Below are 18,599 nucleotides of genomic sequence, written 5' to 3'. Positions count from 1 at the left end.
AGCTCCCTTTCTTTCCGCCGCTCTCTGGTGTGCCCTTTCCTCAAAGTCTGAAAGAAGTGCTGCTTTCACAAATTCTTAGAGAATGGCACCGGAGGTAAAACACTCACACATATTCTGATTACTCCCGTCAGCCATAGACTGCTGAAAACCCTCGTCGCGTTTGGACATTCAGCGTCTTTCCAAACACAGCAGTCATACAGTACACATCCACACACACTACGGTCATACAGTACATATCCACATAGCAATCATACAGTACACATCCACACACACATCAGTCATACAGTACCCATCCACACACACATCAGTCATACAGTACACATCCACACACACTACGGTCATACAGTACATATCCACACAGCAGTGATACAGTACACATCCACACACACTGCAGTGATACAGTACACATCCACACACACTGCAGTGATACAGTACCCATCCACACACAGCAGTCATACAGTACACATCCACACACACTGCAGTCATACAGTACACATCCACACTGCAGTCATACAGTACACATCCACACCTCAATCATACAGTACACATCCACACACACTGCACTCATACAGTACACATCCACACGCACAGCAGTCATACAGTACACATCCACACTGCAGTCATACAGTACACATCCACACCTCAGTCATACAGTACACATCCACACCTCAGTCATACAGTACACATCCACACCTCAGTCATACACTACACATCCACATCCACACACACACACACACACACACACACACACACACACACACTGCAGTGATATAGTACACATCCACACTGCAGTCATACAGTACACATCCACACACACACACACACACACACACACACACACACACACACACACACACTGCAGTGATACAGTACAGATCCACACTGCAGTGATACAGTACACATCCACACCTCAGTCATACAGTACACATCCACACACTGCAGTCATACAGTATCAGCCAGCCATGACTTTAATTAAGAAGACAGTCATCGTCGTAGAGAAAGCATTCTGAAAAGTGCATTACTGTACGTGTTGGTCGATGGTAGGGGAAGTGGGTGTGGGTGTGATTTTTAATCAGACGGTTTGATGGCGGTCCACCTCCCGCCTGTGGATGTCAGGACCGAAAAGCCTGCACGGGGATCCCACAGGCGACCGGCGGCCTCACACGCTGTCACTCCCCGCTGACGCTTTGATGGACACATCTGCTGTGCTCTGAGCAGGGGAACTGTGCCTGGCCCAGTGCTGTGCATCACTGGCTCTGTGAAATCTGACTGCTGTCTGAGTGACTCATATGAATTCATGCCATACTCAATAAAAAAACTAAAAAAATCAACACTAATAGACACTTAATGCTGTGACCTACTCATATTCGGTAATGTGATGAGGTACTGTTTGATTTAGGTAATTAAAGTAGGTATAGATAATCATGCACAGATATTTCCTACACAGCAAATCATTGAAAAAGGATAAAAATGGCTTAGGATCGCCAGTAATTTTACAGTTCATTTGTCAGTTAATGGTCTGATGCTGGAGAGACGATTATAAAGTAATATATCTTTGAGTAGTCAGAAATATCAGATCAAATTATCAATGATTTACTGACAGTACACCACTTAACGTAATATCTGACGGTCAGCTGAATATTTTTTCCTTTTTAAACGTGAACTTGTTATGTGTACTGTAATTATGTATTTTTTTCGTAAGCCATGCAGTAGCCACTGCCAACCAGCTGTGTGCACAAATGACAATTGCACAAACAACCTACTTGTAATTTGTTGAAAGAGCCATACAGTATAATGAATGTGCCTGACAGTTGACTGACACAAAAAAGTATAAAAGTTTTCACGGCCCATTTCTAGCGCTGTCGTGCGAGTTTGGGGGGGATCACACCTGAGGGGCGCTTCATGTTGTACAGCTGTGCCCATCTCCACCGCCGAAGCGCATTGTGCGTCAGTGCAGCTGCGGGGAGGAAAATTACAGCGTTCGCTCTGGAACCTAATAGCCGGTGACAGTTGTGTTTTATATATATTCAAATGGCTTGGCGCCGTCGCCTGGCTAAAACGAACGGTCCGCGGTGCGGCCTGACCGGAGCTTTCCCCCCCCCCCCCGACGTGTCCCGCAGGAGCTGCCGCGAGCCAGCAGCATCGCGCACCTGGAGGTGGGCCTGGCGGGAGGGGGGTCGGAGCCGCCGCCCGCGGAGCAGCTGCAGGCCCTGCCGTTCGCCCCCGTGCACGCGCCCGTCACCACCCTGGGAACGCAGACGCCGGGGTGAGAGAGCGGCCGCCGCCCGCGTTTCGCACCGCGCCCCCTTTACAGGTTAATCAGCCCCGCCGCCGCGGCAACGAGCCCTTCACAGGCGCAGCGGCCGGAAGATTCCGGAAATGTGATGTGGAAATGGATACACTCCGCCAGACCTTCTCTGTTCTTTGTCCTAATAGGAACTTGCTTGTGTTACATTGCCGTTACTTAGCTGACGGTTTTATCCAAAGTGGCTTGCAGTTGATTAGACTGAGCAATGTGGAGTTCAGGGCCATGGAACAATGTGGTGTTAAGGGCCTTGCTCAGGGGCCCAACAGCTGCACTGATATTATTGTGGCTACACTGGGGCTTGAACCACCAACCTTCTGGGTCCCAGTCAAGCAACTTAGCCTACAGGCTGGCCCATTCTTGTGTGATCTCTCCGATGATTCACATAGATGTATTGTCACACAGGTACCACAGTCCATATAGACCAGAACAAATGGGAGGACATTTTTATTTTTTATTAACTTTTACAACAGTCTGAAACGGTATTTGTTTTCATACATAATTAATTTGCTTTAATCAAAGGTATATGGTAATTTAGCATGAGTTAGTGTTCTGAATTATAATCTAGTAATAGAAAGTGAAAAGTGGTAACAGTCATGATGATATATAAAATTAAACAACTGGGGAACTTTTTCCAAGCAATTAAAAATAAACAAACAGATTGCATTTGCAGAGAAGCAGGTGAAAGTAGTTCTATATAAGTTGATCAGGAAATATGTTTTTATTCATTCGGCCGTAATGCCAGTGGTTCTCATTTAAAACCGAAATGGCTTTTATTTTCATTGCTGGGAAATGACCCACTTTAAAAAAATGTGCACACTGAATTCAAAAGACCTTTAATTTAATTTAAATTGCGCAGTGTATCTGATTAAATTGGACTCTTTTGAAATTAAAACTGCCGTGTGAATATTAATCCAATCTGTATGAATTAAGATATTACTTTCGGGGGAGGAGAATGTCTGTTTCTTGTATTACGATTTTTAACTGGAAATACTTGTTAATTTGATACAGTCATTGGTGTTTGAGAAAAGGAAAATGTGATTTGTGTGATCATTTATCTAATTCATCTAATGTTTGTAAATTACTAGTTGTTTGCTTGTCACATTCATTCAGATGAAGAAAATATGAAATTAATTGAGATTGCACCCCTGGATGTAGAGGATTTTTTCTTCATGTTTTATCTTTTTAAAATGAAAATATGTCTAATTCTTTTACAGCAAAAACCTGAAAATCAAAACATTGTTACCGTGAATCTGCATTTACAGTAGTTTTGTCCGGTGTAATATCATCATTGTGCATTGATGATATTACCTGGTGGACACCAATAATGTACCTAGCCTCCTAACTGTGCCAATATTCATGTTGTATCTCAGTGCCTTTAACAGACAGTAAGGCGTTTTTTTTGTTTGTTTGTTTTTTTTGTGCAAGCTGTAGTCACTAAGCAACACAAGTTCCATTTCTGACCTTAGCTAGCATTCATGTTGAATCTTATTCTCTCTGCCCTTCTCCGTTGTTTTGAAATAAGCAGCAATTTCTATTTTTGGTGCACCAATAAATTAAAAACAGGACCGCAGCCCACTTTGTAGATCTGAACCAAGGAAGCTTAACGAGATGTCACTGCTCCAATTTATTATTAAGGTCGACTGCTTGCTGCGTTTCAGTTTCGGGTTTGTTAGTGGAAGGTGCAATCATATTAACTGTATTAACTAATATCAACTACATTCCTATTTACCTGTGCTATATCAGGAACATGGGAACTCCTGGATCATACATTCAAGACTATCCATTTTATATAAAAGAATAAATTAGAATTACTATGCTAAGAATTAGTATGCTAAATTAATTCCCGCAGCACTGGTGAACTTGATACACACCTTTATTCTGCAAAACAGGCAGTGTTTAGATCCCTGGGGATGTTCGTCAGGTCTCATCTTGAGGGATTGTGATGTCTGTGTGTTGGAGTGCACAAGTAATGCAAGCTCTACCAGCATCTATCATAGAGCCCCTCTGCCCAGCAGTACAACTAATTAGGATGTGCATATTCTTTAGAATTAGTATGCTCTCAGAAGTGCACTTCCGCCTTACACTGCAAGGGGAGTGGGTTTTATTTTAAGGTGATTTGCTAACTACCTTCTCACTTTATGACTGGCCTGTCAATGGCAACATCCTTCAATCCCAAGGAGGAGGATAATGAATCTCATTGCCCTTAAATGGCGCTGTCAAACTAATCATTTGGCTAGGCCACTCAGTCACACTGAAGTCTAGAATAAATAACAATCTTTATCTATATCCATAACTAAGTGCGCATAGTTTTACTTGAAATATACTGTAAGACCACTTTTTTGTCTGCCAGTGGTGAGAAATTAATTATATGAATTGGTTTCTGGCTGTGGATATCAGTGAGCACTGAGCACACAACCAATCCCTGTGTTTAACTGCAAAAAAATAATTAAAGATAAGGGTGGTATTGGGATTATGATCATCGTGAGTCTCTGTGTCAGTGAATAGTGGTATGGGATTTTGGTCATAGTGAATCTGGGTGTCAGTGAATAGTGGTATGGGATTTTGGTCATAGTGAGTCTGTGTGTCAGTGAATAGTGGTATGGGATTTTGGTCATAGTGAATCTGTGTCAGTGAATGGTGGTATGGGATTTTGGTCGTAGTGAGTCTGTGTGTCAGTGAATGGTGGTATGGGATTTTGGTCATGGTGAGTCTGTTTGTCAGTGAATGGTGGTATGGGATTTAGGACATGGTGAGTCTGTGTGTCAGTGAATTGTGGTATGGAATTTTGGTCATGGTGAGTGTGTGTGTCAGTGAATGGTGGTATGGGATTTTGGTCATGGTGAGTCTGTGTGTCAGTGAATAGTGGTATGGGATTTTGGTCATAGTGAATCTGTGTGTCAGTGAATGGTGGTATTGGATTTTGGTCATGGTGAATTTGTGTATCAATGAATGGTGGTATGGGATTTTGGTCATAGTGAGTGTGTGTGTCAGTGAATGGTGGTATGGGCTTTTGGTCATGGTGAGTGTGTGTGTCAGTGAATGGTGGTATGGGATTTTGGTCATGGTGAGTGTGTGTGTCAGTGAATGGTGGTATGGGATTTTGGTCATAGTGAGTGTGTGTGTCAGTGAATGGTGGTATGGGCTTTTGGTCATGGTGAGTCTGTGTGTCAGTGAATGGTAGTATGGGATTTTGGTCATGGTGAGTGTGTGTGTCAGTGAATGGTGGTATGGGATTTTGGTCATGGTGAGTCTGTGTGTCAGTGAATGGTGGGATGGGATTTTGGTCATGGTGAGTGTGTGTGTCAGTGAATGGTGGTATGGGATTTTGGTCATGGTGAGTCTGTGTCAGTGAATGGTGGTATGGGATTTTGGTCATGGTGAGTGTGTGTGTCAGTGAATGGTGGTATGGGATTTTGGTCATGGTGAGTCTGTGTGTCAGTGAATGGTGGTATGGGATTTTGGTCATGGTGAGTCTGTGTGTCAGTGAATGGTGGTATGGGATTTTGGTCATGGTGAGTCTGTGTGTCAGTGAATGGTGGTATGGGCTTTTGGTCATGGCGAGTATGTGTGTCAGTGAATGGTGGTATGGGGTTTATGCTCATCTATGTTTGTCTCCCAGAGCTACCTCCTCGCTGTCCCGGAGCTCGATGGCCCACCTCTTCTCCGCTGGCTTCCCAGAAATCCTGGACCTCAGTGGCCAGGTGGCGGAGGTCCTGGACCCGAGTGAGCCGGTGAACTTTAACCCCCAGCGAGAGGAGGCCGATCCCCTGCAGTGTAATGAGCTGGTCCTGCAGTTCTTGGCCTTTTCCAGGTGAGCCATGCTCCGGTTACACCCAGTGTAAGAAATGCAGAAATGTTCTCTTATTGCTCCGTCATCTTCAGGGCACAGCGTGAGGATATAAGCAGAAAATGGGCAACATTCAGGTGATTTATTTCCCACTTTTCCAGTTACAAAGGAGACCTATAATGACTTTTAGATTCATTTTTCAAATACCCGAAAACTGATGATACCCACTTCAGAAACATGCATATTCAGTATGTAAATGTATTTTCTAAATGGGGTCGCCATAACAATCTCTTTCAATATATATTTTCCAGGCATCTTGCCTTTGTTGTCTTACCTGTGTTGTCATATGGGTCAGTAAGCTGTTATTAATCGACTTCTGTTGATGTTCTCAACCTAATAAGCCCTCTAGCTGTAACCCAATTATAGCTTGCTAGTGGCATAGTCTGCATTGGTAGTGAATCTGCTCTCTCATGTATTTTGTATAAATACAAAACATTTATCAATTTCTACATTTAGATACTTAGCAGGGTAGAAATTGATATAGTCGGTATGGAAATGCATATACTATACCGTGCGTGTAAATAATATTTTTTTCGAAATAATCAAAGCTATACTCACAAAAATGTATACGCAAAAATATGGCAGATGGGCGGACTGCTAACTACCTATACTCTGCTGCCTGTACTATCCCACGCACATTTTTGGATTTTCTCAAGGTCCCTCATATACAAAATGATTTTATCAGGGATATATTTCACCTGAAGATAGTAGTTCCATTGTTTCATAACTTACAGTTAAATAAAATAAAAAAATACATTGAGTTTTAACATTTAAAAAAATGTTATGCAGAAACGGTCCACTTTGGTTTTTAAGCTTGTTGCTGGAGAAGAGTCATGGATTAGATTTTAGAGGCATCATGTATCGTTATGAAAACAAGTTGCAACCTCGGAACCATTTTCAACATTAGCCATGTGGCTCTGTTCATGAATGTGTGCCTCGCCACAAATGGAGTCAGATTTTATCGCTCATTCGAGTACATACTCGTGTACTTTTCTGAAAGCAGCTTGTATATTTGTCTCATCATCCAATTGATCAAGTGGAGATCCTCTCATCAACACCCAATACAGGAGCAGTGCTTCTCCAGTATCCCAAATTACACAAAGTGTAGGCGGTGCTGATCATTGTCCAAATTGCCGCAAATGTTTTTCTGGTTGTTTTTTCAGCAGGACGTTTTTAAAAAGTGAACCGTTAAAAAGCCTTTTTTGGCAGCGCACGCGGGGATTGAGGAGTGGAGAGGGTCTGATTGAGGGGGGCTGAGTGCTGACTCCGTGCTCCACTGCTGGGCGCTCGTTAGCGCGTCAATTAACCCCAGGCTGTGCCGCCCAGCCGGGCCCGACGCTTGTCCAGTAATGGATTACATCACCCCCATCCACAGCGTTTAATGAATACAGAAATGGACTTCTGTGTCACGTGCCACACCTTCCCCGCTTCTTCATCAGTCTCAAAAGTGAACGTCTCTGGGCCGTGGATGCACAAACAAACCATAGCACATTTGCAGTTTATTCATTTTATACATGGCTTTCTTAAAACATTTTTTTAAATGAATTACATCCTACGGGCGGCACGGATGGTGCAGTGGGTACCACCGCCGCTTCACAGCAAGGAGGTCTCTCTGTGCGGAGTTTGCCTGTTCTCCCCGTGTCTGCGTGGGTTTCCTCCGGGTACTCCGGTTTCCTCCCACAGTCCAAAGACATGCAGGTTAGTGCTGATTGGAGAGTCTAAATTGCCCATTGGTATGAGTGTGTGAGTGAATGGTGTGTGTGCCCTGCGATGGACTGGCGACCTGTCCAGGGTGTATTCCTGCCTTTCGCCCAATGTATGCTGGGATAGGCTCCAGCCCCCCTGCGACCCTGTTCAGGATAAGCGGGTTAGGATAATGAATGAATGAATGAATGAATTACATCCTGTTGCAATGCTTTACCAGCATTCTGCTGCATTCTCATATAGCTATATCCTGCTATAGTTTTTAATATCACAGGTCAGACTTTGAGCACTGGACGTATGAGTTCTGCGACCCAGTAACACTGCTGTCCTCTCCGCACAGCGCATCCTTGTGCAGTCACGGTAGTTGTGCGGTGAAAGTAGTGTTGTGGCACTTGTGGGTGTGTATTTTTGACATACAGTAGAGTAGGATGGGGCAGACTGCACCCATTACTGCCACATTAACCAGTCAGCACACAAAAGAAATTAATTGACTAATGAAGGAGACAAAAGCCTGGGAGAGGAGCACACACAGTGTGTATTCGCTGTAATTATGGTGTAATTTTTTTTTTTGCTTCTCTCAGAGGCTCTGCAATTATCAATCTTGTCTATTTACCAAATGAATATTAATGAAAATCTCTGCTCCACCGAAGACGCTGTGCAGGAATATCACCAATTGGATTGACTCTGAGGCCAGGCTCCTCTCTTATTTGAAAGTGCTTTAACTGGGATGTTTGATGTGTTCCTGCCCGTCACGCAGCCATTATCTCCACTCTCACTGCTATTGTGTGTTTATTTAATGGTAAGTGATTGATTCCTAATCTTCCCTCGGGAGACGGATGACTAATTATTTCTCGGTAAACATACTCTTGTTTGGTTTAATCTTCAGCAGGGAGACACTGATTTGAGCTTGTGGGCTCGAGGTGTCAGAGACGTGATCACTTATGGCCCCTCAAAGTCTCTTTGTCTTTACTTTACATAGTTTGCTTCATATTTCCGTTTGTTTTCCGCAGATGCTGTGTCTTTGATTGGTTTAATGTGTGTTCATTTTTAATTGTGTGTGCCAAAAGAGAAAGAAATATGTAATCGCCATCGCACTTAATTTTCCTTTGAAGCAGCGTATGGATTTACCACCCCCACAAATCCATCTCGGGTGGAATTATTGAATTATATGTATACTCAAATGGTTCATTTACATATTGCTCCATTGGTTGGCATTTATATTGTGTTTATATGGCCATTATATAGCCATTGCTATATAGCAATTGCTATAGCATTTAGTAAATGTATGTGTAATTGCATAAATATGAAGTTCAGAACACCATCAAGGCATCAGAGGCTCCATGTAGAGGCTTTGTTGTTTTTTTATTAGTTTGTGGAACTGGATTAAACCGCACCACTGTAGAAGAGAATCGAGCAGGGGGGCACAGCTCTGGTCCTGGAGTGCCAGTCTGCGTGCAGGTTTTTATTCCAACCAGTTACCTTAGTATGTTTTCTGACAATTCTATAAACTTTGCTGGTTTACTTTACTTTACTGGAGCACAGTAACATCTTTGGGATGCACTGGCAGACTGTGTCTGTAGCTGGCGCTCATACAGATGTTAGATTATGATTGAGCTAATTAAGTAATTAAGAGCAGAAGTTGGCACAAAATCCTGAAATGAATCAGCCCTTGTGGTGCACCCCTGGACTAGAGCAATATTATTATTCTACTAATCTGGTCCATATATCCAGGACAGTTCCTTTAGCATGTCATATGCAGACCCTGTTCAGTTTTAATGGGAGTTTTCCTTCCCCCTTTTCCAGGATTCCCCAGGACGGCGTGAATGAGGATTGGCCGGAATCCGTGTACTTCACGTTCCAGCTTTACCGCTTCCCTCCCGTGACGACCCACCGGATGGCGCTGCTCAGCACGGGCAAGCCGGAGAAGAAATCCCGGGAAAAGCGCCCCTGCGTCCTCGCCCTCCTCAACAAAGACGGGACTGTGGAGTCCGGTAGGGGTGAGCGGGAAGGCCTGTGTGGCGTGCTGCCAGCTTTAGCAGTGATCCTCTCTGCCCTGCAGTGCTGTGAATGTAGCTCATGTCTCGTCGTGATCTCGTTGCGGCCGCTCCTCTGCCGAAGCCAGTTCTTTTAGACCCCTCAAGCTCTCCCTTTCAAGCTGAGGAAGGGACCCTCTTGTTGGAAGTAATTTGGACAGCCGCGGCTTGTCACCTGTGCGGTGCTTGGAAAGCCCTGCCTTTCCCCAGATCGGGCCTGGTGTGCGAGCCCCCATGAGGTGCTCTGCCTGCCCGGGCCTCTTAGCCCTGCCAGGGAAACTCAGTGTGCAGCTCAGCAGAGGTTTTCTGTCTGGATACCCTCTGAAGACCGGGCTTAGATCTGCCTGAGCACGGGTGGCGGGGAGCGGGGCTCACCGGCTCAGTGAGGCTAAACCGACAGGTAGCCGTCCCCCGCAGCTCAGCCCTGTCAGGGCGGTGTGCGTCAGCTCTGCAGTGGGAGGGAGGCCAGCTCCCTGACCCCCCTGGGTCTTTCTGGGACCTGCCCAGAACCCCCTCCCCCCCTTCCCCCCCCCCCCCCTCCTCCGTATCCGTGTTACTCAGAAGCACACTGCCCCCCCGCGCTCCCCACCCGCTCTGTCAGGTGGGCAGGAAGTCTTTCAGGTCAAGGATAGGCACCGCTGCCTTCCGGCGTCAGTGTCCGTCACTGACAGAAACGGGTTTCAGTTCTGGTCAGGCTGAAAATTATACATCACTGCTCATAAAATAGGAATGGAAAAAAGTGATTCTGTCATTGGAAAAGTGAAAAAACGTAACCTTTGAGAGTCGCAGGAAGCGTTATGTTGCAGCTGGAAATGTTTAAGAACATAATGCACTTGTGCATGGTAATAGCTACAGTTTTGGAGGCCAGGCCTTTTCATTCTAAGAGCCGAGTTCATAGAAGACACTGCCGCACTAAATATGAAGTTATTTAGAAGTTATTTTAAAAGGTATTCACCAGGAAACATTTTATTAAATGCACACATAGTCCCCTCCAAAAGTATCGGAAGAGCAAGGCCAATATCCTTTGGGGTTGAAATAAAAAGATGAACACGAGACAAGAGTTCTGAAGTGTAGCTTTTATTTCCTGGTATTTACACCTAGATGTGCTAAACTACTTTAACATAGCTCCTATCAGACCAAGCAAAAAAAAAAAAAAAAAGGATTAAAACAGAGTATTTAAGTAAATGAAAGTAAATAACACTTCAAATTTGCTCATTCTGCATTAAGCCTGTGACCCATTGACATCACAAAACTGTTGCATTCTTCTTTTGTGATGCTTTTCCAGACTTTTACTGCAACCTCTTTCAGTTGTTTTTGGGGTTTTTTCCTTTCAATCTCCTCTTCAGGAGGTGAAATGCATGCTCAATTGGGATGGCATCTGGTGATTTGGCCAGTCTAAAACCTTCCTCTTTTTCTCCTTGATGAAGGAGTGTGTGTGTTTTGGGTCAGTGTGTTTTGGGTCATTGTCTGCGTGATGAAGTTCCTCTCAATTAGTTTGGATGCAAGTCAGCAGTCAGAATGTTTTTGTAGACTTCTGAATTCATCCTGCTCCAACCATCATGAGTTGCATCATCAATAAAGATTAGTGAGTCCACTCCAGAAGCAGCCATGTAAGCCCAAGCCATGACGCTTCCTCCACCGTGCTTCACGAATGAGCAGATCCCATTTTTCTGCACACTTTGGCCTTTTGATCGCTTTAGTAGAAGTTAATCTTGGTCTCATTAGTTTAAAAAACGTCTGTGGCTCATCTCTGTACTTCTTTGCAAATTGTAATCCTGCCTTCTGATTCTTACTACTGATGAGTGGTTTGCTTCTTGTGGTATGGCCTCTATATTGCTGCTCTCTAAGCCTTCTTTGAACGGTTGATTGAGATATCTTCACCCCTCCCCTGTGGAGATGGTTTGTGATGTCACTGACTGATGTTTTGGGCTTTGTCTTCACAGCTCTCACAATGTTTTTATCATCAGCTGCTGTTGTTTTCTGTGGTCGACCTGTTTGATGTCTGTTGCTCAGTACGCCAGCGGTTTCTTTCTTTTTCAGGACATTCTAAGTTGTTGCACAAGCCATCCCCAATGCTTGTGAAATGGCTCTGATTTCCCGTCTCTTCTCTGCTTCAAAATGGCTTGCTGTTCTCCCTAAGACAGCTCTCTGGTCTTCATGTTGGTTTATCTTTCCTAACACAGATGCAGTCTTCACAGGCAAAACCGAAGGCCAAAACCAAGAGTAGACATTCAGAACAATTTATTGTTTAACAACCAATCTGACAGGACACATCTTGGCAACAAGAAACACCTGTCAGTCACATGTTCCAATACTTTTCCTCGCCTGAAGAATGGGTGGTCTGATACAAAAAATTATATGTTTCACAAAGTTCTTTAACAAATCAAGATAAAAATACCAGCAAATAAAAGCTGAAATTGCGATCTGTCATCTCATGTACATCACAGTGATTCAGTCTCATTGTAGAGATATCTTCCTGAAGAGGAAAGGAGAGTTAAAGCTGGAATGGAATCCAGGTGAACTTGTGTCTGCCTCTCTCATATCTCTGTATCGCCCCTCTACCTCCTATGCCTCCCTTCCTCCCCACCTCCTCCACCTCCCTCCCTCCCTCCCTCCCCCACCTCCCTCCCTCCCTCCCTCCCCTGTTGCGGAGGGCCTGTAGCATAGTGATTAAGGTACATGACTGGGACCTGCAAGGTCGGCGGTTCTAATCCCGGTGTAGCCACAATAAGATCCGCACAGCCGTTGGGCCCTTGAGCAAGGCCCTTAACCCTGCATTGCTCCAGGGGCGGATTGTCTCCTGCTTAGTCTAATCAACTGTAAGTCGCTTTGGATGAAAGCGTCAGCCAAATGACATGTAATGTGATGTGTCCCTCACAGGGTGTCCCGGCCTGCAGCTGAAGTACCTGGTGGACCCCGGCTCCCTGAAACCTGGGGAGCAGCGCTGGTTCCTGCGCTACCTGGCCCTGCACACCCTGCAGATAGACGTGTGGGACAGCCACTCTCTCCTGCTGGTGGGGTCCGCCGCTGTGGAGCTCAAGGTAATCATGACGCCTGCGCCGTTAAAGGAGCACTGTCACCGTGTGTGCATAGGCTTTCCCTAAATACAGGGCCCAAACATCTACGGGCAAACATGTCCCGTGACATCATGAGGTTTTGCCCCATGTTTAGGAAACGGCTACAGTGATTTTGAAAAGGCCTATATACATCATTTAGGAATTTAATCCAAATAATCTCAACTGAAACATGCGTGACAGTGCTCCTTTAAAGACACCGCATCTTAAGGCAGGGGTTGGAAACCCTGGTCCTGGAGAGCCGCAGGGTGTGCTGGCTTTCATTGTCACTCAGCATTTCACTGATCAGTGAATGCAGTTGATTGCACACTCAACTCACACCACCTTATTTCTTGGGTCTGAATCGGTTGCTTATTTTAAGGTGAGAACTGAAACCAGCACGCCCTGTGGCTCTCCAGGACCAGGGTTGTCGTGTTAAGGGATTCACCAATTCAAGGATCAAGCCCCAGTGAATTGGCGTATTGGTTGCATGCCAATTGTATTTGTAAATGTTGTTTAACTCGCAGTATTTACAAATGCATTCACCCAAACTAATGCAAGGCATTTCAAGTATTCTTACTTGAAACTAAATACCAGTATTTGTGGAATTGTCAAACACTTCCTTAAAATCCTGAAAATTGGTCTTAATTGCAGAGCCATTAAGACCAATCAAGGTTGTGTTGGTTCTAGTTCTGCACAAAAGCATTGCATGTAATGAGCCTATTTCCAAATACATCCATGAAGGTTTTAAATACTAAACATTAATCAAGTTTAATTTTCATGTTGTGTATTTGGGCTTTTCTCACCTATATTTTTCCAGTTTTAAAAGCCCATCATGGGTGTTGGAAACTAGTTTTGGTGAGAGACATTTTAATGCAGTGCATTTGATAATTGCTTTTGTGTATAAAGTGTTTTGGCCCTAAGAAATAAACTAAAGTCAGCTAAATTAACTTTTGTGACACATCCTTGGAAAGCAATTATTCAGTAAACACTGAAGGCTACCTGATTGGACTCTAATTACTTGGGGGAACTGGAAGACTTATTAATATTTTACATGTCCGGGAAGGTTCAGAGCACAACTAAACAGCACTTAATCTGAAATTGCCAAGATATGATTGGTGCCGTTATCAGTGTAACTGTGTTAAGGGCCACATGAAGTGGGGATCAAGAAATAATTAGTTAAATAAATACATCAAAAAATTAACAAAAACAAACAAAAAGGGGAGGGCCAGTATTTGTCCTGGAACAGCAACACGCCAACGGCAGTTCAGTTGGATTACGCCACTGACGAAAATACTTTTTATGTATAGTACATATGTATTGCTGCCATTCATAAGAGTTAAGCTTGCAGGTTGAAATGGAGACAGGGACGTGGTCCTTTTTCACCAGCCTGCATTACATTGCAGTTGATTAGACTAAGCAGATGAGAATCCCCCCTAGAGCAATGTGGGGTTACGGGCCTTGCTCAAGGGCCCAACCGCTGTGCAGATCTTACAGTGGCTACACCGGGGCTTGAACCAACAACCGACCAGGTCCCAGTCATGTTCCGTAGCTACTAGCTCACGAGCTGCCCCCTCAGCTTTGGTTAAGGGCCCAATGGCCGTACTGATCTTATCGTGGCTACACCGGGGCTTGAACCAACAACCTTCCAGGTCCCAGTCATGTTCCTGAGCTACTAGCCTGCGGGCTGCCCCCTCAGCGGTGTGTTCGCTCTGCTTTCTCCCCCAGCACTTGCTGCGGCAGGGCCGGCCTGCGGTGCAGATCGCCCAGGAGCTGGAGGTCATCACCACAGAGTACCTCCAGGACGCCACGCTCGTGTGCGGGGACCTCCCCGGCCGCAGCCCCGCGTCCGTCAGCGCGTTCACCGCCGTCAAAGGGAGGCTCCACCTGCGCCTGGGCAACGTCGGTGAGTGTGCCGCAGCCTTGTGCCGCTCGGGCGGCCATTTTGCAGTTTAGCAAGGTTATTTTTATGATGTCATCAGTGAGGCATGCTGGGAACTGAAGTCACAGGCAACATTATACAGGCTGTGGACTACAGTCATTCAAGGAAGCAAATTATCCATGCTTTGTCGTGTAAAAAGTACCTTTTTATAAATTGTAATCAAGCCGTTTTTCCGTTAGTGGAGGTCTCTGTCCTGCTCCATCTTACTGGAGGAGACAGTGGGAATCAATTACCTTTTAGAAATGCCATCAGCCTTCTCCATGGCCATCTCACTGTTGCTTTTCATCACAGATTAATTTATCTCCTCTTGTTTTTCCCCTTTCACTAAAACATTATTGGTTTGAATTTGCCAAGGCAGATGTAGCTTTGTAGTGCGGCGCTACTCTTGGCTACCTCCAGCCAGTCCTCGGCTGGGCATTTGGAGGGAAATGCACTACAGGGAGTGCCAACTGGAAATGTTGCTTTGAAGAAATAGGCCCAAACTTTTAAAAAGGAATTTTCAAAAACTTGTTTCTGGTTTTTAAATTTAAATACAGGTGTTTAATAAGCACTGTGTTATGTTTTAAAGGATGCCAGAAACACAAGTATCAAAGATGTACACTATAAAAAGCAAACTAATGTAGTCTACCTGCCAGAATGTTTGTTCTATTTTTTCTTCTTGAATGTTAATGGGAGCAGAGCCTTTGGTAACTGGCCTGTTTTCTTTTTCTCTAAACTTTATTTCAGAATAGAATAATTGTCCGTGGCTTAAAATTAGTTGCGGTTGGCTGTTTAACCAGAAGAGCCCTGTCCTGTGAGCGTTATTATTACATTTGTCGGCACAGAGAATGCAGAGGGTAATTACAGAAAAGTCATTAAGAAAACCTTAATCAGAAGGTAATGAATTTTTATTGTTGACGCATTCACACAATGAGTTAATTTGGGATTCCCTTAAATTCATTTCACTGTTCGGTGTCTGGTAAAATGCATTTGGTTTTGCGTGCGTCTCTGCTAAATGCGCAGATGCATGCTTTGTAGGAATTATTTAGAGGAATTTTGGATGGGGAATTTGGCTGGATTGGGTGCCAGGCCTTGCTATTTTAGTCTGTGGGATTTGATGACTGAATCTTTGGAGTTGATGAGAGAAGTGTTTTTGTGATACTGTAACATGTTTACATTGCACACACCCCCACACGCATATCTTATTGACGCAAACATTCATTCAGATGACGGTGCACTGCCTAATTCTGTTCGGCAGTCATACAGCACGCTGCTGTGAGGTGAACGAGCAGCAGTGGACCCTCTCCAGGATAAACGCATACAGGATTAAAGGAAAATGAAAGAAATGTGATGTTTTATGTTACGCTCCGAGCGTTTAGGCAGGAACGGAGAGCTCCTCATCATCCAGTAATCTTTAAATCTGGTCCTCCTCCTCGAGCTGATGACCCAAGGTGCCCTGCTGCACTTCATATTGCAGTTATAAATCAGAATGCGCTGCTGATGGATAGTCAATATGAATAAATGTTAGCACTTTGAATGTGTTAGCCGGAGGGCAGACGCCGTGACCAGATTGGGGAATCTGTACGAACGGTGCAGTGTGCACCACTCGTATTGGGCTGTTCATAACCGTGTTAAACAATGACAATTAGAAGTGAAGTTCGATGAGAAATACAGGTGTTTGGGTGATGCTGTGTGCAACAGTGACGGCTATGAAAGGGAATGTAGGTTATTCAAGAAATTATGGCACATTGCGATTCGAAAACGAAAATAAGTGTGGTTACTGAGACCGTTACAAATGAAAAATAAATAAATCCATACTTGTTGATGTATATGAGCCCGGACACTCGCTGGCATTGTTTACATTGGATCTCCAGCAGGCCGAGGGCAGTTGGACCTTCCCGGCATAGTCCTGCTGTTAGGAGTTCAGTTTCCAGGGAGAGATCTGCAGCCGTTTTCACTGTAGCGCGCTATATTGAGTACAGGGATTTTTTTCCAGCGCAGCCAATTGCAGTTAATTGGAATTCCAGTGTGAAGTAAAAAATGTGCTTGAAATAGAAACTCCAAACACAGCAGTAAATTAAAAATAATTTTTCCTTTGGTCCAAATTAAAATGAAGTCAATCATTCTATAGCCACGGAGGGGAAAATAACTGAATGTTATCTAGTCGGCTCATTATGGAGGCTGCTTGGCATACAAGCATGCATTTACATAGCACGAGAAGTTTTGCACATATAATGAATCAGATGATGGAGTGAATTGAATTGTCTCAATGTTCAAAGCAGCAAGAAACAAAAGGCACTGCTCTGGCTGATTAAAATATAGCTGCTATGGCTTGGTGAGCTGAGATATGATTCACCAATTTCACTGATTTGGGGGAAATTTTAAATGGTTTCCCTGTTTGTATCCACTATTTTTCTGTCTCCCCAAGTCCCCAATTTCTTTGTCCGAGCACCGCAACTTCCTGCTGTCGATTCAGGGTTGTGTGCCGGGACCTCAGAATTGCGTGCTGTGCTGTCCCAATATTAGGAATTGTCAGATATTGAGTGTTTACATCGTGGCCTTTGAGCGAGAAACAACATAATTGGACGGAAACTTGTTCGGGGTCTATACGATATTGTATTGTTACGTATTGCATTATTGTATTGTTCGTAAGTAAGAATGCCGCCTGCTCTCTCCTCCACAAACATCGAAGGACACGTCCCTGGGGGGACACGTCATGCTGAGACCCTGATCTATGCATTCAATCTATGTCTTCTCACCTGGAGAGTTGAATCATATTTACGGGGTGTCAGATTGCCGTGAGGTTTCCATTTTCCATTTTAAGTTTGAATGTCGATCTGTGACATTCGACTGAAATAATCGATTGAAGGTCTTAATTTCCATGTAGAAATGGTGGATGAGGCAACCATCTCCTCTCTTGTTAAAAGCAGGAGTAAGTGCCCATCCTGTGCTTAACTCTGCATCGCCCAATCAGGCCCATCCTCAAGCCCTGCCACTGCTGGGTAAAGTATTTAACATGGCCTCGGGAAATGGTTTTGTGTTGGTTTTGGAGCTTTTGGGAAGAAGGGTTTGGTTCCTTGGTTGTGTGTTTTTTGCTGGTTTCCTTTTATTCCTGTGGCTGAAACTCTGGCAAGATCTGGCTTATCAGCCTCTCGTTTCAGGTAATTTCAAATTGACACATTAGTTGTACAGCAGCAAAAAAAAAGAGTAACACAACCCTAAATCAGCTAATAATGAATCCTAGCGGCTGATTTCAGACATAGATAAAAAGTAAAATAAGATGTTTTGTTGTTTTTTTTGTAAGCAGTCAGCACCCCAGCACCTGCCATCGCTGCGCCCACGCTGGGGGTCACATGCGTCTGCAGACTGGCTGCGCGACACATGCGTAGGGTAATGTATCTGCCTAAAAGGAAAGACTGAAGATTAGGGCCCATTATGCCTTTATCTCCCCCTGCCTTTCGCAGGCTTATCTACAGGGGCCTGATAAGGGCAGGGCTGGAGAGCAGGCTCATCCCGGACTGTCACACACAGGAAATGTTCCACATCAAATTTGCTCAACAAATAATGGTGCGAGAGCCCTATCGTGTTCCTTGCCTGTCAACGGGAGGAAATATAACAAAAAGGTTATTGAATAACATTGCCTTGCGCCGAAAAAAGGTTTACTGTAGGTTATGTGTGGGTTTCTTTATTTAAAAAATTATTTTAATTTTTTTTTTTTACATTTCTTAAGGAG

At 44.4% G+C, this 18,599-nt stretch overlaps 1 protein-coding gene across 1 annotated transcript in view; it reads left to right on the top strand.

Moving 5' to 3' along the window:
- nphp4 (nephronophthisis 4) overlaps positions 1-18,599 on the top strand; it is a 156,015-nt gene that overhangs the window by 114,049 nt on the left and 23,367 nt on the right. Inside the window, exons 13-17 of the mRNA XM_061259116.1 lie at positions 2,121-2,266; positions 5,928-6,119; positions 9,663-9,850; positions 12,773-12,933; positions 14,674-14,851. Of these exons, the coding sequence (XP_061115100.1) occupies positions 2,121-2,266; positions 5,928-6,119; positions 9,663-9,850; positions 12,773-12,933; positions 14,674-14,851 (865 nt within the window). The remainder of the gene's footprint in view (positions 1-2,120; positions 2,267-5,927; positions 6,120-9,662; positions 9,851-12,772; positions 12,934-14,673; positions 14,852-18,599) is intronic.

Source organism: Conger conger, chromosome 10 (genome assembly GCF_963514075.1).
Source record: "Conger conger chromosome 10, fConCon1.1, whole genome shotgun sequence".
Lineage (NCBI taxonomy): Eukaryota > Metazoa > Chordata > Actinopteri > Anguilliformes > Congridae > Conger > Conger conger.
Note: the sequence above shows the minus strand (reverse complement) of the source record. Positions and strands in the feature narration are given on the sequence as shown.